Source organism: Hippocampus bargibanti, linkage group LG22 (genome assembly GCF_051943395.1).
Source record: "Hippocampus bargibanti isolate YZ-2025 linkage group LG22, ASM5194339v1, whole genome shotgun sequence".
Lineage (NCBI taxonomy): Eukaryota > Metazoa > Chordata > Actinopteri > Syngnathiformes > Syngnathidae > Hippocampus > Hippocampus bargibanti.
In genome coordinates, this window is record NC_142755.1 from 6,424,428 (window position 1) to 6,445,384 (window position 20,957).

The 20,957-nt window shown below is 45.2% G+C and overlaps 1 protein-coding gene and 1 long non-coding RNA gene across 3 annotated transcripts; one reads left to right on the forward strand and one right to left on the reverse strand.

Annotated features, from left to right (window-relative positions):
• Positions 1-276: 276 nt before the first annotated feature.
• On the reverse strand, positions 277-20,954 carry golgb1 (golgin B1). Of its 2 annotated transcripts, none has more exons than XM_088988728.1 (18): positions 20,829-20,954; positions 14,347-14,425; positions 14,105-14,278; positions 13,916-14,029; positions 13,360-13,644; positions 13,177-13,290; positions 11,777-12,437; positions 11,634-11,710; positions 11,368-11,425; positions 6,427-11,284; positions 5,955-6,366; positions 4,884-5,897; positions 4,621-4,814; positions 4,388-4,544; positions 2,289-2,389; positions 2,126-2,197; positions 1,983-2,052; positions 277-1,898 (listed from the first exon to the last, which is right to left on the reverse strand). In XM_088988728.1, the coding sequence occupies exons 1-18, from the start codon at positions 20,879-20,881 to the stop codon at positions 1,758-1,760; spliced, it is 8,634 nt and encodes a 2,877-aa protein (XP_088844854.1). In that variant the 5' UTR covers positions 20,882-20,954; the 3' UTR covers positions 277-1,757. The 2 variants fall into 2 exon arrangements, with proteins under 2 accessions (XP_088844854.1, XP_088844855.1); XM_088988729.1 differs by lacking the exon at positions 20,829-20,954 and adding an exon at positions 15,740-15,838.
• On the forward strand, positions 15,739-19,064 carry LOC148881817 (uncharacterized). The gene is made up of 2 exons (XR_016113669.1): positions 15,739-15,873; positions 18,102-19,064. It is a non-coding gene; the product is annotated as an uncharacterized LOC148881817 (long non-coding RNA).
• Positions 20,955-20,957: the final 3 nt, after the last annotated feature.

Sequence of the window (20,957 nt, forward strand, 5' to 3'; positions counted from 1 at the left end):
CCTAGATAGCTACCTATTTGGCTTAGCTCTTTGGCTATCTATTAGCTATCTACGATCTGATTTTTTTTTGTGCGGGTGAGCAGTGGCAGCCATTCGCTACCCGCAAGTAACACAGCAGCAAAGTTATGAAAGGAAGAGGAAAGGAAAAAAAGAAGTAGAAACACAAAATACAAAACACATGAGCTGCTGGAAAGGCAGCTCCATGCTGTAACAAAGAAATTATCCAAAATTATCTTTTTACTTTTGGTAAATAATCCCGCAATAAAATAAAGAACATTTCAGTTGCCACTAAAAATACCTTTTTTATTAAAAACATTTGAATATATCACCAAAAACAAGGATACCTCACACACCCCTTTGCAAAATGTGATTTTTTTTTAAAGCGAAGTAACAGAAAAACATGTTTTTTTTTCCCTGAAGCCCTTTAAAAACCGTTACACCTTTAAAGGAATGGTGAAAGCAGGAAAACCATTTCAACGAACAATAAATTAGGTTAAATCACAGTAGAACACTTTTATATGAGATGCCATCTGTTTTGGAATAAACAACATTAGCGGACAGAGAAAATTATGAAAAAGTGTCTTGTGTGTATGGGGGTTGGCGGTTTATTGGTCATTTTACCACACGTGATCTAAAAAAAGAAAGTTTGCAGAAGGCAAACTGCTCAATGTGGCGATATAAATAGGTGTAGAATTACTATACAGTGATACCTCAGCCTACGAACTTAATTGTTTTTTTCAGAAAGTGCGTGTAAGGCAAAACGTTCATCTGCCAAACATTTATTTCCCATAGGAAACCATCAAAATGAGAATAATCCGTTCCCAGGTCCCCATAAAACATAGTTTTCTACTAAATAGGCCTTAAAACTACACAAAATATAGCTTATTTTATGTATAATAAATGTGCTATTGTATTGTAATCTAACAAATAAACTGTACTGTATAATAAAGTTGTTTTATTTACCTTTGTTATGGTCGGTGATGTAGTTGTCTTTTGATGATATGCGAATAAAGTTGCCGTGCTTTCTCGGCGATGACAACCTCACTCACACTGCCCCCTGCTAGCTGCTTTTCGTTAATCCAGAGAAACCTAAGTTTTTCAACCTATTCTATTGCCTGAGACCGTTGCTTAGACAACACAGAAACATCATTAGCCACACGTAGCAATGGTCGACTTAGCATATTGGTACTGGGACGCCAAATCATACAAATGCACACCTCGTTTCTATGATCTTCTTCTTCTCGACCATCATTTTCTTTTGTGTCCTCTTCAGCTGAACACAAGCCTGTGATGGGGTCTTTTTCAGTCCCAAAAAAGCAAAAGTACTCCATTCGATAACAAACCACGTCTGCACTGAGTGAACTCAAAGAAAATGGGTGTAGAAAACTAGTCTGCCAGCCACCGTGGCGCTGCTCGACTGTGTGGTTTGGTGTTCTTCCGCCGAAAACTAGTTCGTATGCCAAGATTATATTCTCGCTAATTTAATGTTCGTAAAGTGAAAAATCCGTAAATTAAAGCGTTCGTAAACTGAGGTATCACTGTATTTGCATTTCTATTAAAAAAAAATCCCTTCATGTCACCAACATTAAAATTAACAGCAGTTTTTAATGACCAATTAATTAGGCCGGATTGGGACAGTGACAGTTATTGCTGCGATGGGGGGAAGGGGCGGGGCTACTAATAAACTGACAGGTGTGTGTGTGTGTTTATTGTACGTAAAGTGCAATGTTTGTGTGCGGTAACCCTTTTTAAAGTTGTCACACGAAGCCACCTAAACACAGCAGCAGCAGAAGGTGGACGCTGAGCAGGTAGACGGCCAGTAGGAGCGGCGTGCGGCGACGGCAGCACACGCCCGAGCGTAACGCCCGCATTAAACCGGGGGTGGTTCCACGACGGGTCTCTGAGAAAGAGGGTGTTGAAACAGGTGGGTCACACGTCTTGACAAAAGTGACTAAAATGTATTATGAAAAGCGGCGACTTACACGTGTGACGCCGCCTGGGGGAGGCTCTATGAAAACGGCTGTCTCCGAGTGATCGTCCCATTTGGATTGGCTGTGTAGTCGACAAAGAACGTCAGAAGACATGACACCAAATCGCCACCGTTTCATTTAGCTTCCTCTTATACCGCCTGAGTCGATCCCGCACTTCCAAGAGTTGCTCCTCAGCTGCTAACCTCTGTTGCGTCTCTTCGTCGAGTCTGAAGAAGGAACATCAAAAAAAAAATGATCAGTCATTCCTAACCTCTATGCTGTGATCCAAAAAATGTCTTCTCTGGATGCGTGCGATACCTCTGCTGCAGTTGCGAGATCTCAGTGAGGGAGGCGTGAACCTCCTGCAGGTTGTTCCTCTCCTGAGGAGCACCGGGAGCAGTGTCCATTTCCCGTGAGGCCTGAGATCCAGTGAATGTCACAATTTTAAAATTAAATCACCCAAACACGAAAACAGGAAGAAAAGGAGCTTATCTCAGACGCAACCCAACTTACGAACAAGATACGGTCCGAACGGTTGTTCGTAAGGTGAATTTGTTCGTAAGTTGCTTCAGTGCTATATTTTGTATGGAATGTATGTTTAATGTTTATATCAGTATGATTAAGACTTGAATGTCTGTAAGTAGGGGAATGTCTGTCATGCAATCCATAACTACAGACACTACCCAATTTACGAACATTCATTTGGAAGGTGAATTTGTTCATAAGTTGCTACAGTGCTATATTTTGTATGGAATGTATGTTTAATGTTTATATCAGTATGATTAAGACTTGAATGTCTGTAAGTAGGGGAATGTCTGTCATGCAATCCATAACAACAGACACTACCCAATTTACGAACATTCATTTGTTAGGTGAATTTGTTCATAAGTCGCTACAGTGCTATATTTTGTATGGAATGTATGTTTAAGGCTTATATAAGCATGTTTAAAGGATAACCGACGTCTCCGGACAAGTTGTGTCCATAATTTGTAAAATGGCTTCAAATGACTTCTACTGAGCGTATTTTACAAAGATTCCACCGCATATAGCTATATTTTTAAGACTCGCGCTGAATATTCAGTAAGTCTTGTTTTTGAGTTGGTGACGAGTCCGTACGTGACGTCACTAAAGGACCGTCCTTGACCGTAAAAAAAGATGCATTGTCGCGTTCCTTCCATCACGTCAATGCATTTTGCTGTACTTGTTTAGTCTGGGGACCTCGTGTTGCACCCAAAAGCCGCCAGAAGAGGGCGTCTAAGCACCATATAAGGAATTTATCAGCCTCTAGAAGCGGAGGTGGCCACTGGAGGTCGCCATTTTGTGCCTCTTTTTTTGGGGTGAGAGATTTTCCCCCAACGTTGCCTCACAATGGCACATATAACTTTTTAATCGATTGCAAACATGTATGCTTTCCTCTTCAGAACTATTTGAATCATATTCATAACTGGATGTGTAACAAGAAATCATATTATCCGATTCTGAAGCCATTGTTTTGATTCACAAGCAATGCAAGACGTCTTGGCGTGACGTCACGAACTGGGGGCGGGACTTTCTGAAAATGCCCAATTCGCAGCTCAATGTTTTGCAGATTTTGGACACTCAGTCATTTTTATTGGTGCTTTGCATTTGACTAAAAATATCATTGTGGGTATTTTAGATGCTATAAAACGTTTTTCTGATGTCAGTTAAAAAACAAAAAAGTGACGTCAGTTGTCCTTTAAGGCTTGGATAAGTAGCCTGCATTGGTTTGTACTGAAAAATAAACATTTAATAAAATACAGTATATGCTGGAGAGAATACAATTTATTACAAAAATGTTTGCATGTACCGTTGTTTGTAACTCGAATGTTCGTAAGTAGGGGAGCGTCTGTACATTGCCATTTTATTCAAGTTTATTTGGAAATTGAAAAGCATGACGTAGAGCGCCATTGCCGAATTTGTTTGGGTTTTCTTGCTGGGGTGGCGATAAAGCGCTGGCCAGACCTCTGGTATTGTTATTTCCCTTCCACAAGAGGGCATCATGTCCATTTTGTCCATTTTAGCGCTTTGTTCCAGCTTCAGCTGTTGTTAAATAAATAATAATAATAATAATAAATTTGATTTATAAGCGCCTTTCAAAACTCTCAAGGACTCATTACAGTCACAGGATATTTTTTTTTGTGGGTGAGCAGCGGCAGCCACACGCGCCAGCGTTCACGCAAAAAGCACTATATAAACCATTATGTTTGTATTCCATTGTATTTTGGACAGCTGCACTCATTTCAAGCTCATATAACTCCATCCATATAATTTAGGAAATAACTATTTTTTCTGAAGAGAGGACAGTCTAAGGTTTCTAACACTGTACTGTCTTTTTTCTTTTATTCTGAAACGATCATCGCTTCTTGTTTGAAGGTACATGGCAAAGATTTGTTGACCTCTCTGTAGTGTTCCTTCTGGTGTTTGGGCGTGTGTGCACGCGCCTCCTCCAACATGGCGGCGAGCTGTCTCAGCTGCTGGTCTCGCTCCGACAAGGCGCTGAGCGTCTGCTGCTTCAGCTGCTCGGCTTGGGCCATCCAGTCCGCGCGTTCGAGTCTGCGGGGTGCACAGGTGTGCTCAGACATCGCCAACCAACGACTGACGGACGTTTGTGTGCGTCCGTAAGTCTCACCTGAGCGTTTCAATTTCCTGTTTTCCACTCGACGCCATCTCCTCCATCTGCACGATGGTGTCGGCCAAGTGCGCATTCTTGTTCTTCTCCTCAAAGAGCTCTTGGCTGACTTTGATCAGTTCGCCCGCTCCCAGACGGGCCAACTGCGTCTTGTTGGTCTTCAGCTCCGTCGTTTGTGCTTGGAGCTCCTCCAGCTGTGAAGAAAAATCCAGAATTATTCCAAGTAAAAGTTTTCGACGCCGCTTGGTGAAGACGCGACTCACCAGTCTCTCGCGGTCATTCTGGAGAGCTTGCAGGGCGTTCTTCAGGCTCCAAACTTCTCCATTGTTACTTGGAGAGACGTTTGCGACTTTGGGGGCTTCGTCCAACTTGAGAGCGAGCTGGCGGGCTTTTTGTTCCGCCTGCTCCTTGCTGTCCTGCAGTGACGCCATGGCCTTGCCGAAAGACTGGTTCTCCGCTTTCAGCTGGACCACTAGTTCTTTCTCCGCCAATAGTTTCTGTTCGACGGCAAGAAGGTCTCGAGCAAGCTCGGCCACTCTCTCCTGAGCACTCTCCGACTCTGTGCGCATCAGGCCACCCTCCCAGCGCAGTTCGGACAGTTCTTTGGTCTCTCTCTCATGAGCCTCCCTCTCCTGAAGCAGGTTCTCTTCCATGGCTTGCATTTTCTCTCGGGCGGTCTCCAACTGCTCCCTCAGCTTCTCAACTTCAGCCCCAGAGGCGTCGACGGCTTGCAATGGCATCACCGTCTCGACTTTGACGACTTCCGACTCGCCGACCTTCCTCAACGCACTCTCCAAATCGTCGCGCTCCTTCTCCAAGGAGGTGATGCGATCCCGTTGGACGGCGAGGACCTGTTTGTGTTGAGAGTCCTTCATGCTGAGAACTTGTTTGAGTTCATCTCTGTAGCCGTGCAGCTGAGCGGACAGTTTGGCCTTCTCGGAGTACAGGTCATCCCTCTGGACCAGTAGAGAGCGCAGCTCCTCCTTGAGACTGTTACTCTCGCTCGCCGCCTCCTGGATCACGGCGTCCTTGTCCACCATGATCTGGAGGTGTTTCTCCTCCAGCTGCTTGTACATGCTGAGAACTCTGTCTCGGTCGTCCTGCAAGGATCCCATGGCCTTGGTGAAGGAGTCCAGTTTGGCTCGCCGGTTGTCGCTCTCCACCTCGGCCAGTCGCGTTTTCTCCTCGAGGTCTCGAAGTTCCCCTCGTTTGCGCTCCAGTTCCTCCTCAGCCTCTCGTGCCCTGCCCTCGGCCTCCTTGCGTGCCTCCTCCGCAGCCTGCGAGGACAAACGATTAGTCTCCAGGCACTCAAAGGGAGCAGAAGGTCTTCTTACCTGCGTAACGGCTTGCTCCTTCTCATCCAGCATCTCCACTTCCCTCTTCTCCTTCTCGTGTAACGCCCCCTGCAGGGTCTCCGTCAATGCCTTGGAGGAGTGCAGGTCCGCCTCCAGCTGCTCCAAGGTCAGGCAGAGACGTCGATCGTCCGCCTCCCGGTCCCGCAGCTCCGCCCGGGCCCTGGCGACGTCCTCCCGGAGGAGATCCACAGCCTCCTCGAGAGCGCGGACCCTCTGCTGGTGACTTTCCAGCTCGCCCTTGAGCAGCCTTGTGTCGCTCTGTGCCGACTGCAATTCGGCTGCGGTTTGCAGGAGTTCGGCGTTTTTCTTCTCCAGCTCAGCTTGGCTTTCATTTAGTTTCTTTGCCGCCTCTTCCAGTTTCAAATGTCGCTCCTGGTCAGCTTTTTGTAACCTGAAACGGAAAAACATAATTTCAAGTCACGGCAGAAACGAGGAAAGATTTGTGACCTACGTTTGCAGTCTGAGCTGGAGTTCCTCTTTGAGAGCAGATTCCTTCTGAAGGTTCTCCGCCAGCTCCTTGGCCTTGGATTCCGTGTCTCGAATTTCAGCCTCCTTACCGAGCAGAGCATCATTAAAACGCGTCTCCCATTGCCGGGCCTCGTCCACGACTCTGTCTCGGTCATTCTGCAGCGACGACATGCAGCGCGAGAAGGCGGCGAGCCGGGCCAGGGTCTCGTCAAGGCGGGCCTGCATCCCCTGTGTGCGGCCTTCAGCTGCAGCGGCGGCTTCTCTGGCTTCCATGGTGGCTTCTTCTTCTTTCTCTCGTTCGCTGTAAGCCTCCTCCAGTCTCAGCTCCATCTCCTTCAGTTCGGCCCCTAATCTAAATCGGACAGAGTCCAGGGTTTGCTCCGCTTCAGCTTTCCAAAGCGCTTCCTTATGATGGATGTTCTTTTCCAAAGTCGTTTTCTCAAGTGCGACTCGACTTAACTCCTCCCTAGCTTCATTCAAGCTGGATTTACAGTTTGTCAATTCCGCTTCGGTTGTCTTCAGATCTTGAAGGTTCTTGCGCGTCTCTTCTTGGGACTGCGCAAGGTTCTTGTTCAGCTCAACGTGGCCCAGCTGCAGGGCCTTCGCTTTCACTCCCAGTTCGCTGATCCTCTCTTGATACTGGATGCTGTCCTTCTGGAACTGACGGACTTCCAGCTGCTTCTCCCTCAGGAGTTCCTCCAACTGACGTGCTCGGGTCTGACTTCCTTCTCGGACCCTCTGAGCAGACTTCAGCTGCTGCTCCAGCTCCCTCTGCTTTCCCATCTCTGCTTCGGCTTCTGCCCTCTCCCTCTGGGCTTGCCTCATGTCCTCTTCCAGTCGGGCCGCTCGGTCCGTCTGTGCCCGAGCGTCGGCTTCAAAGTCGCCTCGCTCCATCTCCAGTCTCTCCACGTTGCGCTGAAGTTCAGCCAGCTGCTCGTGGTGGTCTGCAGCCTCTTGCTGGTATCTGGCGATGCTGCCATTAAGTGTGGCCAGCTGGTCCATCAGACGTTCTTCCAAGTTGTCCTTCTCACTTTCCAGATTTTTTAGGAGATCCTTGAACTGGACCTCTTGTTTGTTGCCCTCCTCCATCAGACACTTTTCCCGTTCTTTGCTCTCTTGCAGACGCTCTTCCAGGAGGCTCGCCTTTTCATTGCTCTCCCGGAGGTCCCGCTCAAGAGAGGCAAGTCCAGTCTTCAGTTGGGTCTCCCTCTCTTGCCAGCTTTCCTTCTCTGAACTAAGCGCAAACTCCATCTCTTTTGTTTTGACTTCAAATAAAGATTTTTCCACTGTGGTTTCTGATCCAATAATGTCTAAGCTTGTTTTGGATACGACCGTTTCCGTCTCAGACCAAACTGGATCTGATTGCTGAACCTCCACGAGAGGAGCGGTGTGTTCTTGTACTTCCACGTGCTCAAACCGTTCCTTCAACTGCTCGATGGCTTGCGTTAAAGCGTCTCTTTCTGCCATCGTAGTGTTCAACTCAACTTTCAGACTCTGCAGTTCATCCTTAAGTCTGCTCAGGTCCGTGGTTGGAGCATCATTCTCCGGCGTTGTTGGTGCGGTCTCCTGGCCCTCACGAAGTCTTTCTATCTCCTCCTCCAACTCTAGGATCTTTTGCTGCTTGCCCTTGACAAACTTCCTCATTTTGTCTTTCACCGTCTCGACTTCTTTCCGAGCCTCTTCCGCCTGCGTTTCTGCTTCCTGCCTGGAGGCCTCATTTGACCTCACCTTGGCTGCGAGCTCCTGACGCTCCTGCCTGGCAGCCTCCAGGACTCGCCTGACGCGTTCTGCCTCATCGCTCACATTTTCGTAGGAGCGCAGCAGGGTTTCATACTCATCCTTCATGCCGTTGACCTTCTCCTCCCATTCCTTGCACGTCCTCGCAGCCTCCTCTTTGGCCATCTCGGCTTCTCTTTGACATGTGTCTTTCTCGCTTGCTATGGCGTCCATTGCCAGCTTGAGACTCTCACAGGACGAGCCCAAACTTTGATTTTCTAGTAACATGCGGTCTACCTCGTCTATTAGCCTGGTGCGTTCTGCTCTGACCTTATCGAGCTCATCTTGCGCCGTCTGCATCTTTTGCTTCAGTTCAACTATGAGCGTCTCGCTCTCAAGTATCCGTTCCTTCTGGGTCTTGCTCTCTTTCAGCACTTCTTTGCGAGAGATGAGGGCCGCCTGAAGCTTACGCTGAAGCTGCTGGAGTTTGGCTTCACTGTCCTCCTCCTGCTGCTTCTGAGGAACCTCAACCTCCAACTGCTTGATTTTCTCCTGCTCCACCTTGAGATCCTGCTCTAGAGAGGCTATCAGTTGATCCTTGTGACCCACCGTGTCCTGCATTGAGAGGATGAGTGTGTTTTGCTCATTGAGCTGCTGGCTGAGCTCAGTGATCTCATTGTTCTTCTTGTCCAGAAACTCTTTGAAATCCTGAACTTCAGCTTGAAGAGCAGCAATGGATGTGGCGGATTGAGAAGATGCAGCAAGGGACGCGGCTTCCATTTCTTCCTTCAAGGCTTCGGCGCAAGACTCTGCTTGAGCGTACTTTTCACGTAGATCTTTAATTTCCTCGGAGAGTGCTTCAATCTGTCGTTCGTTTTCTCGTAGGGCTTGTAGCTCCTTACTAACACCCTGCAGTTCAGCATCCTTCTGGGACAAACCAGTCTGAGCTTCCTGAAGCTTGCTCTCAAGCGCCACGTTGGCCATCCGCAAAGCCTCAATCTCTTCCCTGAGAGCTTTCAAGGGTTCCTCAGTATGAACAGAAAGAACCTCAGACTGCTCGGTAAGTTGCTCTCCTTGAACGCCAGGTTTATGTTGAAGTGAATCAGTCTCAGATGATGCAAAATCCACCCAGTCTTCTTTGACCCAATCGTCAGCTGAGGTCTTATCGGTCTTTGCCACCAGGTCCTTGCGCTCCTCTCCATGTGGGGTCGCTTTATCTTCAAGTTCTTTCACTTTTGTGAGAAGAACCTCACGCTCACCACTCTGCAGCTCAAAACGCCCCATGAGCTCAGTGTATTCTTCCTTCTGCTGCTTCAACTGATCCCGATGGTGCCTGTCTTTCTCTTTGGCTTTGCGGATGCTCTCCTTGCGAGAGTCTTGGGCTTCCAGGAGTTTCTTCTGCAGGGCTTCACACTCCGTTTCCAAGGAGGCCACCTGGGATCGTAACAAGGCATTGTCAGAGTATTTGTTGGTCTCTTGGGTTTCAGTCTCCTTGGCGAGCTCTCTGTTCAACGCAAGTGTTTCAGACAAAAGTTGCTCCTGTTGGCCCATCTTGCATTCCAGGTTCTCAAATGCTTCATCTTTAGACCTCAACGTTTGCTCCAGCTCCGCCAGTTTGGCCTGCATCTCCTCCGCTGAATATTTTTCAACCCCAGGAGAACTTTCGGGTGCTTGTGTTTCATCTTTTTCTGTATTCTTCTTCAATGCCGTCTCCAGGTCAGAAACCTTCTTCATGAGCTCCTTCCGTTGCACCAGCACAACCTGCAACTTCTTTTTGGTGGTTGTCAGCTGGGTTTCATATTCCTCTTTGGACTTGCGTAAACTCATGACCTCCTCATCCATCTCCGGAGAAGAAGCCTCGTCCCGTAACTGCTGAAGACCCACCAACTGTTCCTTCAGGTTGTTGACCTCACCGTCAAGAAAGACGCGCTCCTCTTCTATGTGGCTAAGTTTGGCGGACATCCTTTCATCAAGGTCCATCATCTGTTGCTCTTTCTCGCTGAGGCGGAGATGCAGCTCACAGATCTCAGAATCCTTTTTGGACAAAGATTCACTGTCAAGAGCTGACATCTGAGACTGTTCCAACAAGCTGCTCTCCAGATCCTGAAGCTTCTTCTGCAGCTCGGAGGACAGGAGCTCTCTGTCCTCTAACTGTGCGCTCAACATCAGGGCCTGGTTGTCCTGCTCGGAGAGGGCTTGGCGAGCCATTTGCAAATCAGCGTTGAGAGCCTGGATCATCTGGTCCTTGTCTTTGCTGTCACTCGAAAGATTGTTGATTTGTTCTTCTAAAAGGCAGATTTCAGAACTGTGCTTCTCTGCCACACAGCTGCCTTGCTGAGAGAGATTTTGGAGTTCATCTCTGGCACACTTGAGCTCCTCTTCAATGTCACTGGCCCGAGAGAACGCTGTTTCTTTCTCAGCGGCAAGTCTTTCTGTTTCCACTTCCAGACTCTTGATCTTCTCATGAGATACTGCCGCCGCCTCTCTGAGTGTTTCTAACTCAGCCAGAAGTTCACTGTACCTTTTCTGGAGCTCCTCCGCCAGGGCTTGAGCAAAAACATTTTCAGGAGAGGCACCCTCCTGCATGATGTGAACCGCAACGGTCTCTCGGACCACGACAGAGGAGGACGTCACTGAAGTTGTGGAGGTTTCCTGTTCCATGCTCGTCTCCCATGATTGCAGCTGGCCAAAATCCTGCATGACCGACGGCCATTCCTGACGTCCATCCTGGTTCACAGCTTCCAAAAGGGTCCAGCTGCTGTGAGCAACTTCAGAATCTGTGCTCGTGACCATCTCATCGGAGGAAGCCCCTTTAGACTCTGAGGGGGATTCCTGATGTTCGATGAGCTCCGGACTGCTTTCATTGTCTGCAGTCATCGAGAGAACTGATGTGTCCACAGCAACTAAAGTGGTCTCATCTTCTTGGGTGTCCTCCAAGGAGTCGGGAGGTATTGTGCAATCATTTCCCGTGACATGACTTTCAGTTTGGTCTGGAGGTTGATCAACAATGTGAGGCGGTGCAACATTACTAGTGCTTTGTTCTTCAGCCATTTGCAGACGTTGTCGCAAGACGCTAAGCTCATTATCCTTTTCCGATAGCTGTTTCTCCAGTGCCAAGCGGGCCACTATGAAAATCAACACAGATCCAAAAGGAGAAAAAAACATGAACGCCGTTACTTTTGATTAAAAAAAAAAAAAGCTTTTATACCTCTATCATCTTCGGAAGGTGCATCTGCTCGTGGCTCCTCTGGAACCTTTTCAGAAATCTAACCAAGAGGAAGAACAACTTTAGTTGGTCTGGTTACCTTGTCCAAAGCATCAACATCAGTACAGAGATGTGAAGGTCATAGTAGAAAGTCGGTAACAGTGGAACAGTGCAGAAGAGATTAGCGGGCTCACTGCATGTCCATGACCTGGTTTCTGTCATGCACCGTCTGACTTTGCAGATAAGATCTTCCTATTAAGAGCGCTCACCAGCTGAATCTGCTCTTCCAGCTGCTTAACCCTGGCCATGGAGTCCTCCTTCTCGCTGGTACTTTTGTCCAGTTGTTCTGGAAAGAAATCAGTGTGAAATTAAAACAAAGTAAAATCACCAAAGAGGCAATCTTTTTACACACCTTGAAGAGTCTCCATTGTGTGCTTGACTTCAAGAGAACGCTCTTCATTCTCCCTGTGATCATGTTTGAGATTGGTCATTTCAGTCTCAATGGACAACACAGTGTCCAGAACAAGGGAAAGGTCATCTGGGACCTTAATGTCATCCGATGGCTCAACATGGCAGAGGGTCAGAGGTTGTAAATGTCTCCAAATCTCAGCCAAGATCTGGCTCTTCTTCTGGGAGTCTTCCCGTCCTTCTTGAAGAGAAGCAAGCTCTTGCTGCAGCCTGGCAATTTCTGATTTTGTCTCCTCCATGTCGCGCCGGCTGGCCTGGATGACTTCTGACTCTGACTCCCTGGTAGACGCGAGCTCCTTTTCAAGGCGAACTATTTCCAACTTGTCTCTCTCCGACGCATCGCGACATGCTAGAGTACTCTCGCTCATCAGAGCCAACTCATTTTCCAACCTGGCAACTTCTGTCCTCTCCTTCTCCAGGCTGTCACTAGCTGCTTGGCTCAGCGATGAAAGCTCCCTCTCGTGCTTTGCTGCTTCCTCACTTGCCTGCTCCAATGCTTTCTGAAGGGCCGCATTAGCTTCGCTGAACCGCTGGGTCCACTCCTGCCTTTGTTTGACAGCTTCGGACAGCTCACCCTCCATTTGCCGGAACTGTGCGGTCAGGATCTAAGCAGAAAAAGAGATCCAAACGATTCAGGAAACGTGCATGAAAAGGTTTGACGAAGATTAGACAGAATAAGAAGTTATCATATTTAAAAGTCCCGTGCTAAAATGGGTCAATCTGAATTAAACAGACACAGCCTGTCATCGTCATCTAGGAGATCTGGCATTGGACAAAATTCAGGAGTTGGGAAACTCCATCACAGGAGTAATTTAGGACTTGAAACTCCGTCATAGGAAGAGCTCATTAGCCAGGTTACAAATTTATCAGTTCATGGAAAAGACAACCAATTAAAATACAGTAAAGTCTCGTTATATCGATATTCAAGGGAGTCCGAAAAAATATCGATATAACCGGGACTATCGATATATCCGACCCTGTTTGCATGTAATTTTATCCGTGCGTGCATAGAAATAGTATCGATATAACCGGGACTATCGATATATCCGATATCGATATAACGAGACTTTACTGTATCTGTTTTATTGCTTACAACTGTTGGTGCATTGAACGTCCAGAGACGTTGTATTCTAATCAAAAAAACTGTTTTACTAATGTATCACTTTAATGTGCATATACTCTCAATAAATAGCTTGGCAGAGGGCTGCATAATCCAGGCGTCTGTCATGAATGGCTACGTCCCCTGCCGGGAGTAAAAGCCTCAATCTTCTGTGTCCGAGCCCTTGTCCACAGTGTCCGATCGAACATCTCTGACAAGGTTCAAGTGCATTTCAAAATATGGACCTGTTTTTGTTGATCCGCGCTGGTGATTTCCTGCTGCAGCATTTCCAGGACCTGTGAACGTGATTTCAAGGCCTCCTCAAGTTCCTCACAACGTCTTTGGGACACATGGAGGGCCTACGAGAAGCCACTGACAAAAATTAGCATCATTGATACATCTTAACTACTGTGCGTGAGTTCCCGCACCTGCTGCAGCTCGCCGTCATTGGATGATTGTGCAGTGGCCTTCAGCAGCTCCTCCTCGTGCTTCTGAATCTGCTCTTGGAAACGCACATCCTTTTCGTGCACCACTGCCTGGAGGTGCTTCAGCTGTTCGGTGTGGGAAGCGTCCTTCTCTTCCAGGAGCTTCTCAGCGGCCTGGAGTTGTGTTTGTAGCTCGCTCGTCTTGGCCTCATCTTCACGAAGCTTGCTTTGGAGCTCTTGTAGTTCGCCTTCTGCAGTCACGTCGCTCGAAAATGAGCTGTCAGGGGTCTAGCGTCAAAAAGAAAGATATAACAATGATCATCTTATATATATATACAGTAAAGTCTCGTTATATCGATATCGGATATATCGATATTCCCGGTTATATCGATACTATTTCTATGCACGCATGGAGAAAATTACATGCAAAAAGGGTCGGATATATCGATAGTCCCGGTTATATCGATATTTTTTCGGACTCCCTTGAATATCGATATAACGAGACTTTACTGTATATATATATATATAGACAGTGAACTACATTTTATTCAGGGCTTACAATGGCTCCTCCTTGTCCCTTGAAATCATCAATCTGCTTGCTGAGTGAGGTTATTTTGGCTTTGGCTTGTAGTTTGAGTTTACTAAAGCGAGCATCGCTCTTCTCCCTTTCATTCTGTAAAGGAAACACAAAGCATTGATGGATTCTGTTGATGTTTTTCATCATTTGCAGCCATTCAATTTTTTCAACCTTAAGAGCTGCATCTTTGCCAGCCAGCTGAGTATCCTTATCACGGATAACCTCTTTCAGTTGCACCACCAACTGCTCCAGGTGGGCCAGATGCCCTTTGACCTCCTCAGGTACTTCCAACTCTGCTGCAGCCTGGCCTGCGTCGGCAGGAAGCTGAGGTGTGAGTTCATTCTCCTTGGGAAAATTAAAATTTAGTTAAAGTGTATTCAAATCCAGTATTTTTTTTTTCTTCTAAATCTCACCTGTGTTTCTCCATCCTGACCCTCCTCTCCAGAGAGCTCCTGGAGGACTGTAGCCAGGCGGGTGAACATAAGGATGGCACTGCACAAGGGATGGGGAAGCAAGCATGAATATGTAAGTTTCATTTATTAGTTAGTCCATGTTAAATCAATATGTATTGTATTTATGAAAATAAAAGCACGGATTTATAGATATATAGTGCCACTTAGCAGTTTTTTTGACAACGATACTAGTGCAGCGTGTTCTACCGGAAACAAATTCCTTGTGTGTCCTACATACTTGGCAATAAAGATGATTCTGATTCTGATTATTAAGTTAGAAGAAAGGATCGATTCTCAAATCAATGTTTGGAATGACAATGCAATTCAAAAAGTGCACAGAGCTACATATAACTATACACATACCGTACATGTTAAGTGTCACAATTTGGTCGGGAGAGTCTCGATTTTAACCCCAATATTCACTTTATAAAGCAACTATTGACACAATGCAGACAGTTCATTTGTAAGGCGAAACAAAAGAAAATGCATTTTAAACTAATTAAAAGTATAAACAATTAAAACTTTTTTGTGTTTTATTTATTTCTGATTTACACTTTTGTAATGCTCACATTATTTTAACACGCACCACAAAAGTCGTGAGTACAATTTATGATTTCTGAAACTTAACATGGACGATAATAGCTCTATCTATATAAATACAATGACATCCCTGATCCACTAGTGAAAATGATGTTTTAATCATCTCCTCTTTCATCTAGGACTGATTCATAACAAAGAGGGTACAGAAAGTGCTTAAGAATGAATGCCTATGTGTCTTTGTGTTTTCATGTTTGTTATTTCGATTTTTTTATTCTTCTGACTTCAAGATGGCGTCGTGAAAGTGGCTGCCTTTCCAGCAGCTCCTGTATTTTGTTTTTCTACTTCTTTCTTTCCTTTCGCCACTTTGCTGCTAAATTTCTCCACTGCGAAATGAATCAAGGTAAATCCAATCCAATGTTTCCGGAAACACAGGCTGCGATCCCAAACTTCCGAGTCGTCACGAAAGTAACCGACTTTTCCCGAGGCCATCGTCCACAACGTCTGCGTCACCGCGTTCTTCCACGGCGACAATTCACGAGAACCATTGCGAAATTCAACCAAGTAGCTGGACGCTGACGCCCAGAGATGGGGGTGGACATTCCGGGATGTCGCAAGCGGGATGAACACGCAAGGAATCGGCTGAGAATCTTTTGTTGACAGTTTCCGCGTCGATGCTACTTAGCTAGCTAACGCTTGCAAATTGGAAGCCAACGTTTCAATCTTCCCTAACGCGGTTAAAGTCCGTCGAGTGTGACAGCTCCTTATGGAGTTTATTCAACGGTGACTTTGGGCAGTAGAATGACCTTTGTATCACCTGTTTGAGTGCTTCCCGGTCGGTCTTCAGGGCTCTCTTTATCGGTTAATTCTCCACGGATGGATTTCCAAGCAAAGCCACATCACCAAACTCTCCCGGAAACAAAACCTGCTCTGCGCTGATTGGATGACACGGTAAGGCACCGTGTGTCAATTCCAACGCAACGGGCCGTCGTCATCAATAAACGGATAACTAAATAAATAATTTTAGAAAAACATTTCCCATTAAAAAAAATACTGGTATTATGTTAACAGAAATTGACATTGTTTGGCATCATCTATTTCGCCACCAGGGGGCGGTAAAATTCATTCGTAAGCCACAGTGGTATTAGTCGTTCTTTGCAGATGATAAAGAAACTATGTATGTGAGCAAGGGTGATTCTAGGGTCAGAGGTTGTTCAGTGCTAAGCTCCCAACCCAGATAGAAAAATAAATATTGCTACATTTTCATAGAATTTTGTTCCCATATTTATGAAAGAGAAGCAGTTAGCTTGTCAGTAGCACATTGGCTAAGGGTGTTTTGTATTAAGAAACACTCATCTACGATCACTCTGCACAGATTTTCATCTCATGGACTATATGGGTCACTACAAATTTCTTTTAATAATCCTAATAATACATTTAATTTATAAGCGCCTTTTCAAAACTCTCAAGGTCACTTTACTGTCACCAGATATTTTTTCTGCGTGTGAGCAGTAGCAGCCACACACGCCAGCATTCACTCAACCTGGAAGTATTAATAATATAATACCAATACATTTTAAGCGCCTTTCAAAGCTATCGAGGAACACTATATAGGTCACTACAAATCCCTATTGTAGTGATACTGATGATTTTTGTGTTATTTTAATAATAATAAAAATAATAATAATACATTTCATTTATAAGCGCCTTTCAAAACTCTCAATGTCACTCTACAGTCACAGGATAAGTTTGTCTTTGTGAGGGAGCAGCGGCAGCCACATGCGCCAGCATTCACTCAACTCTGATGTAACTCAAATAGACAGAAAGCTAGCTATTTAGCTAATAGATAGCCAGCTAGATAGCTAATAGCTAAAATATAGATAGCCAATAGATAGCAATCTAACCAGCTAGATAGCTAATAGACAGCCAGCCAGCCAGATGGATAGCTAGATTGCTAGCCAGCTCGACAGCTAATAGATAGATGATAGCTAGTTAGCTAGGCAGCTTGATAGCTAATAGATAGCTAGCCAGCCAGCTAGATAGCCAATAGATAGCTAATAGATAGACAGATAGCCAGCTGGATAGCTCGCTAGGCAGCTAATACAGAGCTAATAGCTAGCCAGTTACCCGGCTAAATAGCCAGCTAGGTAGTTTGCTAGATAGTCAGCTAATCATGTCTCGATGTACTCATAAATTTACTTTGTTTTTGTTTGTCGTATTTTTTTTCGTGTTTGTTTGGTTTGCATGGCGATAAATGGGGACAAATCATACACTTCAATGGTATTTTTGTGGCCTACATGGCTTCAAATATACCGTATACTCAAATGCTAAAAAAATCATGACTCAAGTAATGACACTTTTTAGTAGTAGTAGTAATTGTATGTGACTTCAAGATGGCGGACGCAAGATTGGCTAGCTTTACAGCAGCTCCTGTATTTTGTTTTTCTACTTCTTTCTTTCCTTTCATCACTTTGCAGCTGTAAAAATGTGAATTTCTGCACTGCGCGACTCATAAAGTTTTATCTCATCTAGCAGGAAATTGTGGACGTGAATACAGTGATACCTTGGCTGACGAACTTAATTGGTTCCCAGAGTGTGTAAGGCAAAAAGTGTGTATCCCAAAAAAATAATTTTCCATAGGAAACCATTAAAATGAGAATAATCCGTTCCCAGGTCCCCATAAAATAATTTTCTAAGGCTTAAAAGTACACAAAATATACCTTATTTTATATATAATAAATGTGCTATGGTATTATAATTAAAGAAATAAACTGTACGGTATAATAAAGTCGTTTTATTTACCTTTGTGATGGTCGTTGATGGCTTGATGGAGTGGCTGGTTTCATCAGTATTAAACACTAATGTTTAAACCACCCCTCCACCCACTACTGCGTTCTTGACCAATCACGTGTCTTTAACTGAAGACTGGGGCGGGGAATAGAGAACAAAAACACTCGGCTGCCATTTTGTTGTTAGAAGAACGGCTCGTTCGCGAAGTACACATCACTCATTGAGGCAGCTCCGTCCGTGTATTAAAAAAGTTCGCCAAGGTACAGTTTGTATGCCAAGGTAAAATTTTCCTAAATGTAACGTTCGTAAACCAAAAAGTTCGTAAGCCAAAGGTTTCGTAAACCGAGTTATCACTGTATCTCCAACAAGTTATCCCTTTTTTTTTCTAGGTAAAAAAATAACGCAATAATGGCAAAGCATGACCAGGCAGTCAAGCTGATTATCAGCCATGGCAGGCAGCTAGGGCGAAGCCTGGCATTGCTGGCCCACCATGTGGCGCTCTTTGCGGCCTTCGCGGGCCGCTTCGTGCAGTGGTTGGTGGACGCCGGAAGTTGGACCACGCACCTCACGCGCTGCACGCTATCCGCTTTTGACGGTGTCTACACGCACCTGCGACGCGCATTGAGGTGGAAGACCGGAATGGAGTGACCATCACATTTTAGCTCATCTTTTATGATTAACTCATTCAAAATATGAGGTAGTGTGCTATTCCCAAATGTGTTATTTCTTGTTTGGGTGCAGATGGTCAGACCTCTGGCAATGTTTTTCCCTTCCACAGGGGGGGCGGCATTACCTTTTTCCCATGTTAGCGCTTTGTTCCATCTTCAGCTGTTGTTAAAGCGCTATATAAACCAATATGTATGTATTGCATTGTATTTCGGACATCTGCACCCATTTCAAGTTCAGATAACCCCAGACCCATATCATTTAGGAATTAACGTTTTTTCTGCTGAAAGAAGAGAGTCTAAGGTTTCTTACGCTGCATTGAATGTTTACGTAGTCCGAAAACTCAATATTCTGTGCGTCCTGGAATTGAAGTGACAATGACAAAAACCCTGGCACTGGGGTGGACACTTATTTGTACATGTATGGCAGTGAATGAGTTAATTTTGCAGGGCTGGGGCGACGTACGTCAAGTTTTAGGAAATATTGGGACTTTAAGATGGAAAAAGACCATGTTGTCACATCATCTTTGACCATTGTAGCACTTGTTAGTGTTCAGTTCGGACTGGAAATGCTTTATATACAAGCTTATGATTCTTTTTTTATATACACTATATCAAAGCTAATAAGTACATCCATATTTTATACATGTATATTGTTCCATAATACAATTATGATTATACTATGTATGAACTTGGGCTGACATTTTTTTTTAAATAGCCCATTGCAAATGTCTTTCTTTAACAGGGTGATTGAGATTTACTGTAATTTCCGGTGTACAAGGTGCACCCCCTATGAATTGTGTATTTTCAAACTTTTTTTCCAGATAAAAGGCGCACCAGAGTATAAGGTGCGCCACCAATGAGTGGGGTATTTTCAAACTTTTTCCAAACATAAGGCGCAACACCAATGAATGGTGTATTTTCAAACGTTTTCCATATACAGTGGAACCTCGGTTTTCGAACGTCTCACAGTTCGAACAAATCGGAGTCCGAACAAAATATTCGAGAAATTCTTGCTTCGTAGTTCGCGAACCGTATAAATGCCCCGTGTCCATGATTAGGGAATTGACAGCAGGTGGAGGGCGGCCGGGAGAGGCAGCCCCGCCCCCCGCTGTCAACTCGCAAGTGACAGGAGCAAAGAGATGGTTTCGGTGTTCGAACAAATCGCTTTCCGAACAGGGTCCTGGAACGAATTATGGTCGGGAACCGAGGTATCACTGTATAAGGTGCACCAGAGTATAAGGCGCACCACTAATGAATAGTGTACTTTTAAACGTGTTCCATATATAAGTCGCACTGGAGTACAAGGTGCACCCCCAATCAATGGTGTATTTTCAAACTTGTTCCATATGGCGCACCAGAGTATAAGGCGCACCACCAATGAATGGTGTATTTTCAAACTGTTTCCATATATAAGGTGCACCCCCAATGAGTGGTGTATTTTCAAACTTGCTCATATATTAGATGCACCAGAGTATAAGGCGCACCACTAATGAATAGTGTACTTTCAAACTTGTTCCATATATAAGGCACACCAGAGTATAAGGCGCACCACCAATGAGTGGTGTATTTTCAAACTTTCCCATATATAAGGCGCACCAGAGTATAAGGCGCATTACCAATGAGTGGTGTATTTTCAAACTTTTTCCATATAAAAGTCGCACTGGAGTACAAGGCTCACCACTAATGAATGGTGTATTTTCAAACTTTTTCAATATATAAGGTGCACCGGAGTATAAGGCGCACCCCCAATGAATGGTGTATTTTCACACTCTTTCCAGATAAGAGGTGCACCGGAGTATAAGGCGCACCACCAATGAATGGTGTATTTTCAAACTGTTTCCATATATAAGGCGCACCCCCAATGAATGGTGTATTTTCACACTTTTTCCAGATAAAAGGTGCACCGGAGTATAAGGCGCACCACCAATGAATGGTGTATTTTCAAACTTGTTTCCATAAATAAGGCAAAGCTGACATAAAGGTGCACCTTCAATGAACAAAAGAAAGTTTTCCAGATATAATATATAAAAATGTCCCAAATATAAGGCATGCTACAATATATATATATATATATATATATATATATATATATATATATATATATATATATATATATATAAGGCGCTACAGTAGACGCTGTGGTTACACACCACTTTTTTTACAGGGGGAAATGGAAATGGTGACTGTTGACAGATCTGTTGTGGCGCAATCCCACTTCACATATAAGGCGCACCTGCGTATAAAGCGCAGGGTCATCTTTTGAAGAAAATCAAGGCTTTTGGGTGCACCTTATACACCGGAAAATAAAGTATTGCGTTAAAAGAACAGCGCGACTGTCACAGCGTCGCGTGCCTCCACGTGACAGACGAACATGCCGTTTTGTGTCGTGTCAGCGTACCCGGCTCGTCCGTTTTAATGGGACTTTCTTAACGCGTTAGATGAGATTACCTGCGGGGATTAGCAAGCGAGAAGGCCATCACAAAGTGGCCTACAAAAGGCATCGCCGTGGCTTCTGCCCTTCTTCGCTCGCTCTTTGTGTGACCGCGAGGTGCCGTTCGCAGCAGAGCCGTCGGGTAA

What these genes read in the sequence shown, in the direction of transcription:
- golgb1 (XM_088988728.1), bottom strand. Translation starts at nt 20,881, where the DNA reads ATGCCTTTTGTAGGCCACTTTGTGATGGCCTTCTCGCTTGCTAATCCC. An exon ending in TGGAAGAGCAGATTCAGCTG is followed by an intron (nt 11,426 to 11,633) that starts GTGAGCGCTCTT and finishes CCTCTTGGTTAG; the next exon opens with ATTTCTGAAAAGGTTCCAGA. An exon ending in GTGCGGGATCGACTCAGGCG is followed by an intron (nt 2,053 to 2,125) that starts GTATAAGAGGAA and finishes TCGACTACACAG; the next exon opens with CCAATCCAAATGGGACGATC.